A 20,817-nucleotide genomic window follows, 5' to 3' on the forward strand; every position below is an offset into this window, starting at 1 on the left:
TGATCACAGTGCATATTTGGACTGTACCAGCTGTGAGCTGGGGTAGATATTCAGCAGTAAAAATCCAGTTTAATGGCTGGGTTTGTGAGGGGTATTTATGGTGACCTTCATCATTTTCCTTGCAGCATTGCTACGGCACTAACTTTAGCAATAATCACATGAAACACTGATAACAGTGGTGCCCACAGTAATGTCCTCTCTGCTTATGTATACCCATAACCATCTGTCCTACCTTTTTTCAGCATTGCCACGTTTTAGTTTTATGTTCAGTTTAGCTGCATTGCAAGTAACATAAGTATTAGCATATGTTAAGGTTGTGGAAGGCACAGCTTATCCCTGTGTGCTGGCCAGCTGCGAGGTTTTAAATCTGAGAAGCTCACTGAGGGTCCTTCAGAAACCCTCTGCATCACTGCCAGGGAGAGATTTCTCACTGATTAATAGAGGCCAGAATAAAGTTGTCTGCTTCCAGAGTGTTAAAAAATAAAAGAAAATACACTGCTACAAAGACCAGACTTGGGAAGACAGCTTGCTTCCCAGCTAGTCTTTGTATATGCGAATGCTGTTTAGGATTTTATTTTTTTTCAACCAGCAAAGCTGGATCTTCTTTCAGAACAGGTCTTGGACCGTGTGAGTCCTCCTATGCTCTGTCCCTGGAGCTGCAAGGGCTAGTGGGAACAATGCACAAGGTCCCCTCATGTCCCAGCAACTCCTAGTGAGAATGCTCTGCTTTCCTGGGAGAAAAGCCACAGGCTCAGCCCTAAGACAGAAGATGAAGTTGTTTTGAAACAGTAGATGAATAATATTGTCAGGAGTCGATTAATGAAAGAAAGCATCTACGCACCCGTGCAAGGAGTGCAGGTAATAGCAAACAGAACAAGAAATGTTCCCGGGTAAGAAGCATTACGAAGCAGCAGGAATAACTGTGGGTGATTTTCCTGACTAGAATATCAGTTATTGGGAAAACATGAAAAAGTAAAAAGCAGGGAAGGAAAGATGCTGGGTAGTTAGATTTATGATTTATATCAAAGCTATTTGTATTGCAAGGAAGCAATCATGTCAAGAGGAGAAAATAGTTGTAAAATTCCTCTGGGAGATGTATAGCTTGTGCTGGGCTCACAGTCTGCAGCTGAGACTCAACTATCCTGAACAACGTTTGTATGGGCTCAGTCCCCTCACTCAAAGACAGGCAAGGGACAGGGAACCTGCCCCTTAAACCTTTGGCCCTCTGCATCCAAGACTGAATGCTTCCACACAGCCATAATGTTCAATCTCTCTGTAACCATATCACAAGGAAGATATGGTTACATCCATGAGGAGTGCTTGTTATGAGTGAGTCTTAATGCTTTATGGGAGATACTGACTCACGAGGCAGGACAGGCTATATCCCAGTACAGATCCCACAACTGGAAGATAAACAAATAGACTCCAGACCAGGAACACCACAAGCTACCCCAGCTCTCCCAGCACGACTATTCACAGAGGGTTGTTAGAGATTTCCATTACTGGATCAATTGACCTAACCAGTCCAGGAAAAGGACTGAAAATTATGTGAAATTGGAGGGTTTGTATATTAAACAATCCTGAGTGAGGCTTTCAAAAATGTAATAGGAGAAAGAAGCCCAAATTCTTGAAGGAATGTTATGGATGTAGGTAGCTGTATCTCACCAGCTTTTACAAAATCTTCCACTGGCCAACAACATTATTTCTGTTCTTCCTAAGGTAGAAGGATAGCTTTTGTTTACCTTTATCTTATGCTACGTTATATACATTCATTAAAAAATGCATTTTAGCACTCACAAATTACTTGCCAGTATATCAGGGTAGTACATAACCTCTGCTTTATTTTCTTTGAATTTCTTGCGAAAGAGAAAAAAGGAATGAAGTAGATTTCACCCTGTTTATATCTTTGTTTCCAGCTCTAATCTTAGCATCTATTAAAAGAACAAAGCAAATGGCTCTGGGAATTGTTATATGTATTTTTTTTGTCTAATCCATTGAGGAAAATACAGAGCTGACAATAAGGTAGCATGAGTGAATCAAAGCATCCGTGCTCTGTTCTGAGGGAGGTTGAGTCACAGCCAACTAATTTTATAGTATTGTCATAGGTGATTATAGAACAAATAATTGGCAGAAAGGGACAAAAGGGACAAAGGAGACTATTAAAAATAATCTCTGAAAGGTATTTTCAAATCTGCCTTTTTCAGTAGTTGGACCAGATCGAAAAATAACATGAGTTCTGTCCAATGCTAATTCTAAAGAAAATTTTAATTATGAAGTTACAAATAACAGAATGTTAGCTTTGCTAGTGTATAAACTAATGACTGAGTTTTGTCTCCTTTTTCTCTTCGTACCATTAGCTATAAAGTAAAATTCTGTGAAAAGTTTGCATGACAGTCAAACATCATCAAGAGATGAATTTAAACTGAGATGAGAAACAAGAAGGAGATGACGTAAGAAAGACTCCTTTTTGTAGAGGAATGCTCTAGATCAGATCCTTGACTATTTTCTACATTTGACATTAAGTTAGTTATTAGAACTATTAATTCAGGAACTTTGAGAATCCTCCCTCATCATTTTGTAGTCATCTAGATTATAGCCATAGGCATTTGCCTTTTGAGAACAGCAAACACAAGCTAAATGCAACTCGAGTAGTTCATTAAAAAACACAAGAAAAGTAAGACTGCCAGTCCAGAACATGAAATATTATGCCATTTCTTATTTCCACAAGGAATGGGGGAATCTGGGGTATCCATCAGCTAGTTCATGGAAGCTGCAAGGGCCGGTGAGCTGCTGAGGCGTGAGCAAGACACTGCATAGGGACCATTTACTAAGACTGTCAACACACAAACTGCCAAGGGATAGTTGAGTTGTAAAATGCTCCAGCTACCACAGGAGATGCATTACATTATTTCAGTATACAGATAAATTGCTATCCAGCTCTTGGAAGCTGCTTTGTGAACAAAATAGGGGAATAAGATAAACTTGCTCTCAATCGATGAATAATATAAAACCAGCAAAAGGAGCAGAGCATACTACTACAATCCCTCAACTATATTAGGCAATCAATTTGTTACCTTTCAATATGTAGAATATTCCCTCACCGCTCTCTGTGGATGCCATGCAGTGTGAATACAGCAATCAAAGTAATAGACGTCGGAATAATCAAAATAATATATGTCAGAAAGAAGCAAGTAAGTACATACATTCATTAAGTAAATCTCCTAAGAGCTTAGCACACAAAGCTCCTTCCAGAATAGCTGTACAAACAATTGCACGCACTAACACATGGTTATAATTGTGTTTCAAAGTCAGATGAAAAATATTCCTCAAACTACTCATTTATTATTATTATTATTTTTAGTTTCGCCATGAATAATCTCTATTCAGGGCAAAACACACAGCGCCGCTGCCATCATGAAATTAATAAAGTCATAACTGAAGTTAGACTACGTGGCTTTGAAGAAAACTTAAAAAGCTTGGAAAAGGCAATGCTGTCAACTGAGCATTAAAGACTGTGTTTTTGTAATGGGCATTGGCAGCATCCAACACTGAACATCCACCTGTGAAACAGCAGGATGGATACCCAGGAACACAGGAGACAAAAAGTTGGAACATACACAAAGATGCCCATGAAAACAAGCTTGCAGGCCAAAGTCAGACAAATCAATAGTTTGGCTGCCTTCAAAGCTTTTCTCAGCAAATTATTTAAAGTGGGATGGTACAAACCCAGTTAATAACCTCAAAGGTCTTTGTCACCATTTCCACAGCCAGAACAGCCAGTCTAGGTCACCAAAAAAAAAAAAAAAAAAAAAAAGGAGGAAAGGTACTGGAATGAAAGAGCAATTTCCAAAGCTTGCTAATACAGCCAGAAATGCTTCCTTCAGCTACAGATATGTTCTTCAACAGTTCTATATAGCATCTTGGAAGGAATTGAATTCTTTTTATGACTGAAATCAAGCGGGATGCAAGTTTTGGTCATCTGAAACATGCTAAAACCTTTAAGTATCACCAGCAATGTTTTGTGTCTCCTCGTGCACAGCCACTGGAGTTTACAAGGAAGATGAAGAAAGATTCAGCATTTCTATTTCCCGTGTTGGCCTCTGTTTCAGTTATAAGCTGTGCTGCAGTTAACAGGGCTGGGTTGTGACCCCTGAGGCCTTGGTACAGATCTCAGTTCTGCCCGAGGATTTTCTGCGTGACCTTGAGCCACTTCACATCTCTATCCCATCTGTAAAACAGAATGATGATGCTTCCTCTCTGCAGCAATTTGTCTTGTCAATTTAGGAACAAACACTGATTTGTCTTGACTACTTGCAGCTCCTATCGATTGCAAAGGAAGTTAGATGTATACAATACCTCTTAGTAGTTGGCGTTTGGAGACAAAATAACTTTGAGGAACCGGACCATTAAAGTAAACATTTTGTCCGGGAATGTCCTACACTGTTGTAAACAGTGCCTAATAAAATGATCCTTGATTTTAGTGCAGGGTAGAGTAATAAATAGCTGTTTAGAAGCCTAAAGAGTGTGTATGTTTCACAGGTCAGTGGGAATAGGCAAAGCCTAAAGAAGCAGCCCTCTCACACCAAACAGATTTGTTAAGCCTGTATAACTTTGAAAATAAACATTAGTTTTCATCATCACATTGGAGGGCAAATGTATGAGCTAAAAATCATTTCTCTATCAAACATCAAAGCCTTGACATCCAGTGGGGACGTACTGATGCTATGCAGGGGAGACATAAACATACTTGTGAAGTGAAAGAGATTCCTTCAACCTCGGATGGCAACAGCTGCCCCATTTTGTCTTCTTCATAAAAGCACTATCCCAGCAGCGTGGATAGCTTTATCATCTTTCAGATGAAAAAGGAGAGGAATGCAAAAGCTATCAGCAAACAGAAATCACTGTACAACCTTGCTACTAGCTCTGCATTGACTGCACATAATCAGATAAGACCACCTTTCACTCCTGAGTCAAACACCACAAACTGGATTAATTCCAGGCCAATGGGGTTACCTAATGCTGACAAAAGCCTAAATAAGAGAGTAGTAAATATTACCCTGAAAATATGTTTTGATTATTAAAAAGAATTTCAGAATACAAACGTGTTGTAAACGTTGTTCCTTACTCTTTGGCTGCTCTTACTGCCTGGTAGCCATAAAGCCAGAGAGTCTTGGTTTTACTTTAAGAAAGCATTCAACAGGGTATTTTTTGGTTGCACAGTGCTGTAAATGTCATTTGGATTGAGTGAAGACATAGAGCCAGAATAATCCCAGTGTAATTTCTTAAGACACTGGAGTCTGACCAAGCTCGCTCACAGCCTTGAATGGCATTTGGGATCACGGAATCATAAAATGGCCTGGGATGAAAAAGACCACAATGACCATCTAGTTCCAACCCCCTGCTATGTGCAGGGTCACCAGTCACCACACCAGGCTGCCAGAGCCACATCCAGCCTGGCCTTGAATGCCTCCAGGGATGGGGCATCCACAGCCTCCTTGGGCAACCTGTTCCAGTGCGTCACCACCCTCTGAGTGAAAAACTTACTCCTAATATCTAACATGAACCTCTCCTATCTTAGTTTAAAGCCATTCCCCCTTGTCCTATCACTATCCACCCTTGTAAACAGTTGTTCCCCTCCCTTCAAGTACTGGAAGGCCACAATGAAGTCCAATCAAGGGTTTGCCTTCTGCAATAGGTGTATGTGGCAGGTGAGAAAGCTCCTGAATAATTTGAAACACTCCATCTGAAATACTTATGGGGAGACATTTTCCCAGCTCAACCCATTTTCGCTTAATTCTCAGCTCAAGCAGACTTTTGCTGAAAGCATGGAAAGTTCATAACGCTCAGATTTTACAGCAGAAGCTCAAAGATGAGATCATGAGTTGCTTGTGGGTAGTGCACAAAGCAGATTACACAGTCTGATTTTCATTTTGCTCTTCTAGGCAAAGCAAGAGCAGCGTTTATAACATTACAAGAAACACTGATAATTTTTCCATGCTAGACTATTCTCATTTATTTTCTTAAATCAAATCAGATCAGTCAGCTTATTTGAGAACGCAAATGCCGGCTGTCAGCACCCAGCCTCCCCACCCTCACCATCCTAATTCTTCTCCTTTTCCTTCATTTCAGGACATGTTTCAATTTTTTTTTTTTTTTTTTAAATATGTTTCAGAGTTGGGGAAAGTCCCCAGGAGCGAAGTTGCAAAATATTCATTATCTGACTTCACCATCTATGCAACACCCAGCAGTGTAATTTCCCAAAAATTCCAGTGGATTTTGTGAGCTTTGATGGCAGGCTGGTGCCTTTGAATGAGATGTACCCAAATTCAAAACTTTTCCAATTGCACACTATGAAAAGGCTCCAGAAGGGACAGGGAGCAATTGCATCTCAATGATGCTGCTGCAAGCAGCTATCTATTTTAAGATGGATATTTTTGTCTAAAATACCTCCATAAAAACACCATTGTCTGTCTTTTTTTTTTTTTTTTTTTTTTTTAAATTTTGATCAACTGAATTTTATCTTAGAAAAGTCTGACAAGCTGTGGTGTGTCAACCCTCCCACATCTATGATTCACTCACACAGTTGCTTTTCTGCCTAATGCTTCACTTAATCTTCTACCCAGAGCAGCTATGGATGTTATTGGTAACCCTTTCTTGTTCTTCAGTCACAAGAAACAATGCAAAACCCCAAATAATGTGAATAACTGCAATCACTGGGAGCTTCATTGCCTAAAATAAGACTGCAGAAGATGATAAAGTTCTTTCTTGGTCTTTAAAAGACTTTTTCATCTTCGTCTGCCTCCTAATGAGGCATCTGCAAAAAGCTGTTTGGTCAGACGCTCCTTATTCATAGTTAAATTCTTATGGGATTAGTAGATTTGTTATCCTCAGCGTACAAAAGTAAACAGCATATGGCTCTGTTAATATCCTTATAATGTCACCATGCAATCTGTCAGAATGCAAACTTTTCTGAGCAGTTTTCTTTGAGTTCACAGTAAGAAAGAAAAAAAAAGTCTTAAGAATTCTTCTATATCACCTCAGAGACGGTGAACTGTTTTCTGACTCTTGTTCTGTATTTCCAGCTTAATAAGTATGTTGAAGCATAATACCTCCAGTAACAAAAATACAGTGGGAAACCAGTTACTTTGTTACAAGGAGTTAAAAGGTCATTTCCCCTTGATGAAAAGCTTGTTCTATCAGATAAGGAGCTGCTACACTCCATATCACTGGCAACCCTTCAAAAGGATTCAGAAATTAAAGGCATTGTTTGAAGATAAAGGCGAGAAGGTCATTTGCCTTGTGTTCAGTCCTGCAAACCTTGCTGGGTGACCCTTTGATATTCAAATGAAGAGCGCTTTAAATTGTTTCATCTTCATACAGCTAACAAGTGCTGGCTGACAAACACCTTTAAAACCAGTCGAAACTCTCCTGGAATTAAAATTCGAAAAAATATTGCAACCTATTTCCATGCAGACAGAGTACCTCCACAAAATTCACCCACGCTATACCCACAATTATGACAGCACAGTGCTTTGGTCCTATGGCTTTTCTTGTTCTTGTTTTTGTTTGTTTGTCTGATTGATTGCTTTAACTCTGGTTAAACTCTGTTTTTACTGGCTGAATAACACCTGACATAATTTTCAATGTGTTCTTGCAGTGGATTAATAAAGCTGAATAAACAAGTTATGTATGTAAAAAAAAATCTATGTCCTCTTTGAGCCCTGTGCCTTGTACAGTGAAACGAGCCTTGCAATTAATGCACAGAGTAGCAGAAAAACTACTTATGAACTTTTTACTGCCAGAGACAATATAGCTGCATATTATTATATGTGTAATTAACTAATCTGGAACATTGCTCTGATATACAGTGTGTGCACTCCTTTCGTTAGAGGAATAGATTCTGATTTTAAAGCTTTTTCTTCTTTTACGATTCATTTATGGGAAAACATTATGATTATTCTTTAAATCTCTTGAAATTTTCTTGTAAGAAGTAACAATCTTCAGAGGCTTGCAATGTCTCTATTAAAATTAAGACACCACACAACCCTCCTCTAAGGAACAATAAACATTGTGTGCCATAAGCATGCCTGACTGTTGCTGTGACCTCCTTCATTACCTTAGAAGCTGTTTATTTTAACCTTACCTCCATTCTATTTTGGCGACTCTAATAATAACTATCACTCGAACTCACATTCAATAGTAAATGTAAACAGGATCATCTCAGTTTTAAAATACACGTGAACTCTTTCTCCCAGATGACTATCAAATAATTAAAAAGTAAAAAAAAAAAAAATCCTTACCTAATGAAGCTGACTCACTGCTAATGGCCAACAGGGGAATCCAGCAGAGGCAAGCAACAAGTTGGAGATGCTGGTGGGAAGGTAAGGGCTGCTGCATAGTGTCCAAGGCAGCTTTTTATCCATGCATCTGCAGTTGCTTAGAAGTTAACTTTTGAAGTCCTAAACTTTGCAGGAAAACACATCAGCCTGCCTGCCTGTTGCAATTTTTTTCCCCCCCCCCCTCTTTCTTTTCAATCCAGTCTCTTGGAGAGGGCTTAATGTGTCATTAATCTCAGAATTTCCAAGAGGGAAGCCCTCCAGCCACACACAAACCACATTCACCCCCCCCCCACCACACACACACACTGCAGCCGAGCGCATGTGTTCCTGCAGCTGCTTTCCCTGCAGCTGCTCTGATTTACACACCCCGTAGCGCACCCGGAGAGGGTGAGAACAGCGCGTACCGCCAGGATGGGTGGTGGGAGGTGAGCCTGAAGAAACTGGGGTTGTAAACCAAACCTGCCTGCTCACCACGTTGTCAAGACAGGCGACACCAACTTCAAGTCACTGCAGTTACATCTGACATCGCGCTTTATAGAGAGGAGTATAAAAATGCTGAAATACGCGTACGCAAGTAGTTTGTTTTTAGATTCCACTGCTGCAAACCTGTTACAGAATCGCTCTGTCCCAAAGGTTTGTGTCCTGGGTCGATGCATCATTGCCTGCTATTTTAGAGAATCATTGTTTGCTACTGAAATAAAGCCTGACAGCATTTGATCTGTCAGCTCTTCGTGAGAAACAAGACGCGCGCGCGCGCTTCAGAAGGTTGGAAAACAGAAGCAAATGACAGAGAAAGAACTCAGTCATTTGTGCTTTTCAATAACTTTTTTTTTTTTTTAAAGTTTTACCTAATTTAAAGTGCTGCAGCATGGGTCCCTTTGAGCAGTGTTTAATTGTAAGGCAACGTATACCGTCAGCCTAACGTGTGATATGAAGAATTTGCTGCTAAATCACATGCTATGCTCTGTATTTTTGCCATTTTATTCAGGGGATATTGTATCCCCTCCCACTGCTCAGTGTTTTCCCTACCTGCCAGTGTTTCTTTTCTCTGACTTGTCAAGTTTGATTATTTTGCGTCTACTTGTTTAAGCAAGGATATAGTGAATTGTCTGATGATATAGTAATAAGAAGTCTGTAAACAATCCACTCACATCAGTACGAGGAGCGTTTCCTTTAAAAACATAAATAAAACCATTAGAAATATTCCATTCCAAGAACATCCAAGGAGTTCCAGGTGCTGCTCATTTGTTTTAACTACATCCCTTTGAAGAAATTTACTACTGGATTCATTGAGACCTATAGGTTGAGAAGAACCTTTTAAAACCTCATCTTAGTTTTGATTATGGATTTAAATGTTGAAAAACAGCTGCTTAGAACAGTCTTATTGGATGAGCTATGTCACAGGCCTGAGTTATAACTCTACAACTTCTTAGGAGTCTTTCCATTGATACTAGTGACCTTTAGAATATATTCCTTCAAGTTCATTAAGACTCTAAACCCAGTTGTTCTTTTTTTTTTTTTTCTAAGATATCTTCATTCATTTCCTTAAGACAAATGTATGAAAATATTTGAAAGGGTGGTGAGGCCCTGGCATTGCTGCCCAAAGAGGCCGTGCGTTCCCCATCCATGGAGGTCCTCAAAGCCAGGTTAGATGGAGCCATGGGCAGCCTGATATGTTGGGCGGTAACCAGCCCACAACATGAAGGTAGAAATGAATGATCTTTCAAGTCCCCTGCAACCTAAGCCTTCTGTGATTCTATGAGTCTAAGATGTGTAACTCTAATGTTTAACTACAGGGATTCATGAAAATCCCTGAAATCTGTTGTGGATTGGGTTTAAATGAAAATACTGGAAAGCAAAAGCAATCTGCAACAAAGTGAGAAAGCTTTCCACAAACACTCCAGCCATTATAGGTCTTCTGTGCACAGGAAAAAAAAAAAAGTAACTGGCCAAAAAAAAAAAAAGTATCAATGAAAGATATTCAAAATGTACTACATAGGAGAAAAGAGATGCTTAGATTGGCTTGCTTATCTCCTTATCTTTTGTCTCCTTAAGCAGGTTTCAACCAGAAGGAGAATCTGAAGGTGCATACCGCTGGTGCAGATGACATGAAATGCTATTGTCCCAGGCAAGAAAGTTTCCCTGGGCTGAATTTGGCTCCCTTCAATCTGGGAGGACAACAATTTCAGATGAGACAATAACATGCAAACATTCTCCAGCTCCCAGCTCAAGACAAAGCCTCACCTAAAACAAACAAAAAAAAAATAATGAACAGGACCTCCTACCTCTCCAAATTTTTAATCCAAAAAAATAATGGGAAACTAAAGTCATGGAGAACCTACAAAGAAATACTGCAGAGTACACACTCAGTTCATACACCATTAGCTTCAGTAAGCATTAGCTTCAGTAAGAGGAAAAGTGGAAACTGCCCAGAAAGTCTAGGACACTTGACACAATTAGCTTCATTGTCTATACAAGAAGACAACACAACTCTGAACACTTTACACTAATCCATCTTGCATTGCGTTCATTTTAAGCAGCAGAGATGAGTATGGGGAGTTAAAACCAGCCAAAAGTCACAGATGGGAGCTGGCAACAGCAGTTTAGCCTCAGCCAAAAATTGTTCAATGGATACGCGTGTTAGATATTCAGATTCTCCCCTTTACAAGAAAGAGACAGTGTTTGCATGGAAGATCCCACTCAGCAAGCTGGGATCATGGGGCTGGGAACTGGAAGGGCTGGAGGAGATGGGCAGCCCGTAAAGATGCGGAAGATGTGACAGAGGGCAGTGGGAAAAGCAGTGAGAGCAGCAAGCTTTTTGCAACATTTTGCTTTTTGCTTCAGATGCAGAACTATACTTCAGGATGGGAGTGAGTGATAATATAGTTGTAAAAATGCAAATAACTCAGAGGCCTCCAGAGATGTGACCTTCTGACACTTTGTTCCAAATATGAAATGCCCAGGTTCCTGAGTTGGTATAGGAATTTTAAGAGCTATATGCAGAAGTGCTGGGTGATAGGGAAATTTTAAGGGATAAATCCCATCACTCATTTCTCTCTTTAAGGTTATGTGGAAGTGTCCATTTATCTGGATCACTCCAGGAAGGAGATGGGACTGAAACATTGCATCTCTTCCCAAAAATTGAGTATGACTAGGACTTCCCTTTGTTTGTAAGCCAGCAGAGAGCTGTACTGTCCTTTTTAAGCAAAGGCAGTCATTAGAAACTGATCTGGAAATGACAGTCTGAGTTTATTTCTTTCTGCTTCTTCTGAGGAGTATCTTTAAGGCTGTCCCTTGGGGTTGCTTTCTTGGCAAAGAGAGGATTCATTATTCATGGCAGCAAAGATAGCATGACCCTGCATGTACATACACTTTGTTAGTAGGACAGAGTCATTCAGAGGAAGACGACATATCATTTAATAGCATAACATTTTCTGCAAACTTCAATTTATGAATTTGCTTATGCCAAAACCAAGCACACAGGAAAGCACAGAGGAGGGTTTATCTGACAGAAAATACCTGCCTTGTCCAGAGACAAACAATAAACTCCTTGTGCTCCCATGGTCTATACCTTTTCTCTTGATATTGGCTGCCCAAGTCTAGGAACTTGCAACCTTTCCTGCAGTTTCAGAAGAGGTGAAGAGGTCAACATATCAGATTTTAACCAAGTCCTAGCAGTCTTAAGCATGGGACCCATCCCCAAGGATTCTACAGAAAGGGCCAAGAAGATTCTCAGTTCTGGAATTCTTCTGTTCTCATTTCCATTACTCATCTCTGTCTGTATATATTGGATAAATACCAAACAACATTCTTATATCCAAAGTACAACATTCACTTACAGAATAGTTGTTTGAGTTATCAGGTATCTCACCACTGTTTCTTCAAGTAAACAAAACTAAATGGGAAGCATTTTGTCTTACTTTATGTCCAGTGTGGAGAAATAAACAATGGTCACACAGTTATTAGAGCTGGTGCTGTCCTGTTTCGTTGTCTAGTGTACAACAGGCCTTTCAATTAACTGAAGTCATTCATTTTCACGAGTCTGATTCTTCAGAAAATCATATGAGAAACAGTACACAACTCACAGGACAAAGCTCTTCATTTAGTGAGAATTAACTGCCATTTTTTAGAATAATAAATCATCATACAGAAGCATACTCCCTTTTGCACAGCTCCTGGAGAGCAGAGAGCAATTTGCACATTCAGCAAGTTTATCCTTCAGTTTCTGATTTCCTTGTGGGAGAACTCTAGTGGATTTCATTAGCTGATGGGCCAAACTATGGGCATTCACAGTGTAAAGGAAAGATGAAGAAACCCACTCATTTCCATATTTTTAAGGGTAAACAGAATAAGTGCTTAAGCTCTGAATGAACCCATTAGAGAAGTTAAATCAGTTCCTTCAAACTATGTTGCTGCTTGGAATGGGTTGAGGTTGGATAAGATCCCTGATCTGACAGGTGCACATGCAGCTCAGGGTACTCAACGCGTTTCTCTTGCTCCTGGTTTGCCATGTGTATTGCCCTGGCCATCTGAACTTCTGGGCACTGCATGCCCTTATTAAATTTGCAGCATGCACCATCAGCACCCTTCTCAGATGGATTCTGTCACCAAGCCAGGTGACAAGATCTCAGTAGCCTGCAAGTCAGTATGCACTAGGGCTGTGCCATAAATGAGGTGGGCATGCTTCATGGGAGCTCCTTATTTAACTGGAAAATGCCAGGCTATTGTAGAGATGTCAATATAAATCACATCTGTAATACATCTCTGGTACAGAGTGCCCTAAGATATACCTAACAGAATGGCTGTCATTGTTCAGCAGCTCCACATAGAAAAGCCCCTTTTGGTTTGAAGATATTGGCAATTAGTAAAGGTTATTAAAAAGAAGAGACCCCTGTTCAAATGGTGTATATTGGAACCAGCTGGGGATTTCTGATCAGAATCTATTTTCAGAAAAAAACATGCAGTTTCCACAAAATCAGTAAAAAGGATTTTTTTTAAAAATCTTTTTTGTTCTTAGATTTGCTCAGTATGTGTTTCATTACTTTTTTTGTGAGCTGCTCTGGTGCTAGAATTGGTCATGGTTTTGTCTTCCACAGGGAACTGCTTCATTTATTGTTCCATTTAAGTGAAACTGAATATTTGGTTAAAAAAATAGAAAGCCTGCAACCAAACATACACAAACAAATAATAATCCCTACATTTTGATTGATTTTCTTTAAAATTAAGGTGAATAAATATAGAAATATCACAGTACACTTAGGGAGTGGAAGTTCTCAAAACACTTCTACATTAGTGCATTAGTCCAATAACACAGGATAGAGCAGAGAAAAGCAATTGGATTTCTACTGATAAATGTCTTTGCCTGTTCTTCCAAAGCCTTTTCTTGACAAGATAACAAAAAGTAGGAGTAAGAAAAATGTCCACTTGTAGCACTTACTATGGACAGATCACACTAATACAAAACCCACTGTTACACAGAAAAATTGCAGACAGGATTTTCTCAGAGTCAACTTTCCATTGAGGAAAGTTTCCTTTGAAACAACATCAGAAAGGCGTTTCCCAGGAGTTTCTTATCAGTGTTAGCAGTGTAAAGGCATGAGGTGGGAAGGGGCTGCTCCTACCTTAAACCATTTCATTCAGCTTTTTCCTGGGACTTTCCTCTTTGAAGAAATCAAAATCTTTAAAGGTGAACAGTGAGGTGCCAAACCTCCAAGATCTTCCAGCCAGGAGTAATAACAAGAATCAGAGCAGAACCATCAGGTTTAACAACAAAAGGAGGGAATTTGGCTTGGGCTGAAACCAGCATAAACTGGTATTAAAACTCTGACTGTCCATATATCTGTCATCTCCTCTTTCATCCTCTTATTCCATCCTGGCCTTTACAATGTGATCTTATAAGAGGATGTATGTGAGCAGATGTTACATTCAAAGAAAGCACAATTACTGTGAGCAGCCTTGGCAGGGCTCTGCTCTAGCAAACCTGGTGGTGGCTTCTATTTCTTCAACACAGATGTTGTCTCTTTGAGACCCATAGACTGCTGAATAAGCAACTGATGCTGCAGGTCAATAAAAAGCATTGTTGTTGTAATGAAAATATGATATAAATAGTATTAAAAAGTAAACCATGACTAACTAGTGGATAAATAATGTAGATCAGTTCCCTAATTTGATTACAGTTATCTGCATTCATTCAAGAAAAAAAAAATTACAAATATTTCTTTTCAGATATTATAGATAAATTTAAAGTATTAATCAGGATACATCAATGTCAGATTAGCTTGAAGGATTAAGAGATAAAGAACCCAGCATTAGGACAGTTAGATTCCTCCACAGGATACTTCCAATAACACATAGTTTTAGGTTCTCTGTGATGTCACCTAGACAAAGATTCTGTGAAAAAAAAAAAAAAAAACACTGCACTATTGCAGAAGAAACCAAGTCACATCAGCCTAGTTGTCAAATACCCTCTTTCCTGCCACCTGTCTCTTACACAAATAGGAAATGAGTTTTAACAACTTTGTTGAAACATTTACAATGGAACAAACCAGAATTTTATTTCAAGCTCTCAGTAACCTGTGTTTTACTCTTCATCCTTATCACAGAGCAAGTTGCATTGGAAAGGACAGATTTATTGTGAAATATTTTTCTTTCATTTGTTCATAGTTCTGATAGGTGACGTTTTTAAATGTTTGTGCTTTTGGTACTTACATATAATAAGTGATAAACTACGTTACAACAACAATTCTATGAAGCTGAATTGCTTTTTTAGTGGATTTATTGCCTTGAAAGGTAATGGATTGATAACGCAAGAGAATTAAATCCTCTCTTTATCCCCAAAGCAAGTATAATATGGGCATTACAAATATTTCCCAAACCTATAAATCAGGTATGGCACCCCAACTATCAACCACAGGGACCTACTACTCCTTGTCTTTTTCCTAAAGCTTCTTCCTCTACAGATTTTACAGCATACTTCAACTGTAAGAACAAAGGGTAGTAGTACAGCTTATTAACTTCTCTTTATGAACTTCTCTTTTCCGTATTAAACAATAATTATCAACTTTATATATTAGAACAGGAATGTAGGGAATGTTAGATGGTGGTTAGTGTTGCCTTGGAAGGCAGAACAGGAGATTCTGAAGCACGCTTTCAGTCATGAACAGGAAAATCTTCACATTTTATGGAAACAGTTTTTTTTTCCAAGATCTCATCATTGTGCTGGTAAAATTGTCAAAAAGCTCACAGTAGTTACCAAGTTCAGCCCACCTTGAAAATAACTGAAATTAGAGAAATGATCATAGAATCATAGGCTCATTAAGGTTAGAAAAGACCACTGAGATCATCTAGTCCAATCATCAAACCATCACTACCACGTGGGGCAGTTTTCTTCTGGTACATTCACTGCACTGATTTCAGTAATTTATTTATGTAATTTGTACACATCTCATGGAAAAAGCAAGTTATCAACAGCGAGCTCAGAAAGACCTCACAGGAGCAACAGGCCAATTTGCAGTCAGCCCAATCATTTATTTCTATAAGGCCTCCTCTTTTCTGGAAAACCTCTGGTTGAGAGTACAGATTCCAGGTTTACAACTTTTGAGATATGTTAAAAAAAGTCAACTCATTACTTTTTCCTGAAGAAAATTATGTAGTGGGAAAAGCAGATGTCGAATAAAAATAGTAGCACTCCAAACACATTATTTCAGCTCTTAAAAATAACAGTTGTCTTATAAATTCATGTCTCATGAAGAGATCTCATCTCACTCACCTACCTGTGAAAACCTAGCGAAATAAAATTAATAGAATGTTTATAATATTTTAAAGTAAATGAACATTTCAATGAAGTTTTTATGGCTTTTCCCTCCCCCCCTCCACTATGGTGAGAAATCACTCCGAATATCACACAAATTGGAGTTATAACTTCATTTTAAAAGCCTGTTTTGCTTTTCAGGCAATAGATAGTGGCTGCTTTTAAATAATTACATTGCTTAGACACAATTAGTGTCTCTCAAACAAGCCTCCACCAGGCTATTTTTTTGAATGCTTCCTTTCTTTTAGCCCAACTTCTCTTTATCCATTTCAAAAAGCATGGGCATTTTTAGGACCTCATTTCAGATTAGTTTTTCTTAGCCACTTTCTAAAGGTACATTTCACCTTGAGAAAAATAGCTCTTGGCTTCTAACATTCATAATATTCAGATATTGCCAAGAGTCAGTTACTACTGTTGCTCACTACTGCCGTTTCTTTTCCATCCATTCACTTTTACTGGCAACATGAGATTTGTTATTAACTACCCAACAATTCCTTGGTTGCTGCTTCTGAGTGTTCATGAAAACAGCGCAAATGTAGTAGAGAAAAATATTTCATTTTTCAGCTTTACACTTTATCTCAGCTCAAACTGATGCACGACAGGCACTGAAATTAGTAGCTTGCCACAGCAAATATCATATAAGAAATACGATAGCTATTTATATAAAAGCAAGGAAAATGTTTTTGCTTATTAGATACTTTAATCACATTTACTCCTTTGGATTTTAGAGCATTAATGTCACAGGTAAGGTTTTGCACAGCTGACTACCTATTAATTGAATTCTCTAATTCAGCCTCTAATTCTGCCTTTTAATGGTTGAAAGCCCATTAAAGCACCTATTTCTCTAATAGCTGTGTAGAAAAGTTAATGTTTGTTGCTGTTTCAACCCAAATGAATCTTCTGCTCGTCTTCCAGCTGAGTGCTCTGTTGTGCACTTTTTGGTTTGAGTTTGGTGCCAGAGTACCACAAAGCACTTTCTAAGAAGTATATTGGTGATGGAAATAAGGCACGCTTGCTCTGTGTGTAAAGCATCCACAAGAAAGTACACCTCTAACAGTTTTCTCACAGCACATACTATTCATCTAAGATCACTTAGTGATATGAAATAATGGCCTGCAGTTTCTTTACAAGTTAAAAAATACCAAAATTTGGGCCAAATCCTTTGCCTATTTAGCTCAGCAGATGGGACAAAGCTAACCAGGGTCTCAGTAACTTGCACAGGAGATAGGAAAGTGTTTTTCCCCAGCACACAGACTTCTAGAATACTCTGGTCCAAGATAAGCAGGTCAAGTTACAGGACAGTTCTTTTTTTTTTTTTCCAACTATATAAAAAAGGAATAGATCTTTTGCACTGCCAAGATTGCTTTTGACTTCCATGCTGTGAACTTGTAAACACTACAGGCAATGGCATCTCACTGAAGAGGATACTCAAGCGGTATCATTAGGAGACATGGGGCTTGCAATTCTTGTTACAGCATTTATTTCTTAACACATTTAGTAGAATTGATCAAATATCACCAGCTAAATTATGACTAAACACCAATGGCTAAGTTATAAAATCAGCTACCTTGATAATACTGTTTGAATGTGCTTTGCTCTTTTGAGAGCTTTGTGATGTATTACAACTTGACCATTTTTGTTAATTACTCTAGAATATGTCAACTCACAATGTTGCCTGGCCTAAAGTCAAAAGTAACAAAGGCTTTGTTAAATAATTAGTCTTAGACTATAGAACAAAGTCATCCATCATTAAGTCATGGGTTTTCTTTTGTTTCCACTAAACTGTTTCAGTGTAATTTCCTTTGGTAATAAATCTTAAATCTATGACATTCAATAACATCACAAAATACTGAATTTACTGTATGTATTTAAATGCAGGCTAAATGCCTATATGAAAACCAAGACCTTGCACATCCTTTGAGGTATAATGGATATAAAATATTTAAGACACAAGCCAACCGTTGCTTAGATGAAGAAGAAACTTCAGTGAACCTGTTATTCCCTGGGTGCTGAGACACCAGTTCAGAGTTTGCTGAACTTTCCTTGGAAGCAGCTGCTGCTGGCCTACGCTCAGCAAGATGAGCAACAGCCTGGCTTGTCACATCACCAATAAGCTTCTCACAGTCGCAGTGGGTCACAGAACACACATGGGTTATTTCATGGTGCAGCAGCCATTGCGTTAGCCATTATTTCAACCATTGGATAAATGGCTTCTTCCCTGGGTAGGTAGCCATGCATATGGTGCCAGGGCTGAACAACTGAGGGATAAGACACATCAGTCATGAGTATGAGAAAGCTCAACAGCCATTTTGGGAAATCATGGCCCATTTTAGTGCATGGCTTGATAGGTCCAAGAATCTAACTCCTATTATACTACTCTTCTCTTTTATTTTTTAATATTTAAATTATTTGGAAGGTGAACAGATTGAAAAATGATTCAGTTTCATAAACTCACAAAGTCATGACAGTCAGTGGACTACTTAACAAGAAATGGGAATGTCTTGCAGCACATCTTGGTTTCCTTCAAACTCCGGGTTCTAAGAGAGCCACTTTGATCAACTTTACTCAATATTGTTGAAATTAATGTCAGTTTTCCTGATTCTATGAGATGAATTGTGAAGACATCTTTCTCACAAGTTTCTCTGAGACAGACTTGCCAAAGAATATGTAGCACAGGAAAAAAAGGAAAATTATTTTTCCCTGGTATACCAATAAGAATCCATGTCCCATTGTCCTAAGTCACGCTGATAGTGCCTCTAGAACGTCCCAAAGAGAAGATAAAACTTGAAAGAATCTCGTAACCTCTAGCTTCATGGAATATACAGACAGCTTTCAGCCTACTGAGAGATTTTGATTATTTTGGAAGATGAAGACAAGACATACACACTATCTGATCCAACAGCATGCCAAAGGCAGTGAATGAAAGCACTGGTGGCTCAGAAAGACCTGTCAGGAATTTCTGGAATACCTGCAGAGTTTCAGCAATGCTTACAAATTGCTAATGTCATTTTGTGATAGACTGCAAATAATTAAAAATGGCTAAATGTACTGCTTGTAAATGGGGTTGCTGAAAACTTTGATCACAGACAGAAAGGAATTCTTTTAAAAACCTACTGTTAACAGTAGGTAAAAAGTTAATGAGAAGCATATAAATAATTAATTCTGCCTCTATAGCCAGAAAAGATTTGTTGTTACTGCTAATGGACTCGCAATATAGGTTGCGTTCTATTTTCTGCAGCAAATACTGGGAACTTGATCTCCATACAAAAAAATTATTGCATTGATATGGTTTTGCATTCTCAATAAAAGTATTTTCCTAGGTTAACTAAAGAGATTGCTTTGAAGACAGAAGAGCTAAATCAGCGCTTCAAAATAAGCGACACATACAAATAAAATTTTTTTCAGAAAACTATTGAAGAAAATCATGCAAAAAAAATGCCTGGTACTTGATATTTGCATGGAAGCTGATTGTAAAGCTAAAGAACTACTTAAGATTATCCACTGTAATAATGAATTAAAAAGAAATGTCTCCTCCCTCCATATGATCTTTATAGTTAAGACATCAGGAGAAGTAATACCTCTCCTTTACTTACAGAGAGTATGCAGGTATCACATCTTGACAAATTAAGTCAAAAGTATGTGCAGGATATGTATAGTAACCCAGGTGTTCAGAAGAACCAGGCTGGTTTCAGATGCAATCATTTCACTACTGAACTGAAAATATACTCTGTTTACATTATTTGATAAATATTTTGGCAATATTATAATAGCATTGCTTTTGACATTATGATACTAAGTAATGTAATTGCTCTCAGTAGTCCTATTAAAATTATTCGTACAAGCTTGCTGAGTGTGTTGTCTGCAGAGAATTAGGAACTGGGCTGAGAGAGATGCACCACAGGGACAATGGAGATACCACTGCATAAGCCAGCATTTTGCTTCAGAATAGGTAACAGGTTCAAAAGAGTACCATCTAAGTTCTTCCTATATAAGATAGAAAATCAGCTCTAGGTATGGCTTCATTCATGCATGACAAGCACCAATCATATCTAATCATATGAAATGCACAGGGACTACTCTTCCTTTTACTACTGACAGAAAATGCACCTTGGCTATTAATTCTCATTTATATGTAAATATAAACAAATAAATACATTAGAAAGATGAAGGTGTTTTTCACTCCCCTCCCCAAGAAGGAAAGTATGTTTCTCAGGCTGTGGATTGTTCAGCTGTAAAAATGCACAGTAAGAGGATCTAAACTAAAGGCCATCCAAAAAAAAAAAAAAGAACAGAAACCATTAAAGTACCCCAGATAACTCTTTCAACTGAAGAACCTCTGGGCAGGTCCCTAAGTACACTCTCATCCCCATTAGCAAGGACTTCCCCAGTCCCCATCTGCACGCCCCAGACCAGCCAAGTACTTTGCCCAGCATCATGATTCCCACCCAGCAGCATTTCACTTTCATTTATCCTCTTCCCCTTTCCCCAGTTGGGGTGGCTGAAGTAGCAAGAGGCATTAAGAGCTTTTATAATGCTGTAAAAACTAAAAGAACTGATGGGGTTGGGAATCACACAGCTCCAGCCTTCCTCTGTAGAAGGAAGAAATCTCACTGTGTTTTGCTGGAGGGCCATTACTCAGCTAGACTTAAGGGACAGCAGCAGATCTTA

General features: G+C 38.7%; 1 protein-coding gene and 1 long non-coding RNA gene across 5 annotated transcripts in view; one reads left to right on the top strand and one right to left on the bottom strand.

The window, feature by feature from the left end:
* The window catches only part of LOC100542745 (von Willebrand factor D and EGF domain-containing protein-like), a 164,803-nt gene extending 156,183 nt beyond the window's left edge, over positions 1–8,620 (bottom strand). The window contains exon 1 of one of the 3 annotated variants that reach the window (XM_085227788.1): positions 8,301–8,615. In XM_085227788.1, the coding sequence (XP_085083914.1) occupies positions 8,301–8,397 (97 nt within the window). In that variant the 5' untranslated portion in view covers positions 8,398–8,615. Of the gene's footprint in view, positions 1–8,300 lie in introns of all 3 variants that reach the window. The other 2 variants (XM_085227789.1, XM_085227787.1) reach the window with 2 other exon arrangements.
* The window catches only part of LOC146544021 (uncharacterized), a 37,588-nt gene extending 17,598 nt beyond the window's left edge, over positions 1–19,990 (top strand). Inside the window, exon 3 of one of the 2 annotated variants that reach the window (XR_014884312.1) lies at positions 10,395–19,990. This is a non-coding gene — a long non-coding RNA (uncharacterized LOC146544021). The remainder of the gene's footprint in view (positions 1–10,394) is intronic. The other variant, XR_014884311.1, reaches the window with a different exon arrangement.
* Positions 19,991–20,817: the final 827 nt, after the last annotated feature.

This window comes from Meleagris gallopavo, chromosome 7 (assembly GCF_905368555.1).
Source record: "Meleagris gallopavo chromosome 7, MGAL_WU_HG_1.1, whole genome shotgun sequence".
NCBI lineage: Eukaryota > Metazoa > Chordata > Aves > Galliformes > Phasianidae > Meleagris > Meleagris gallopavo.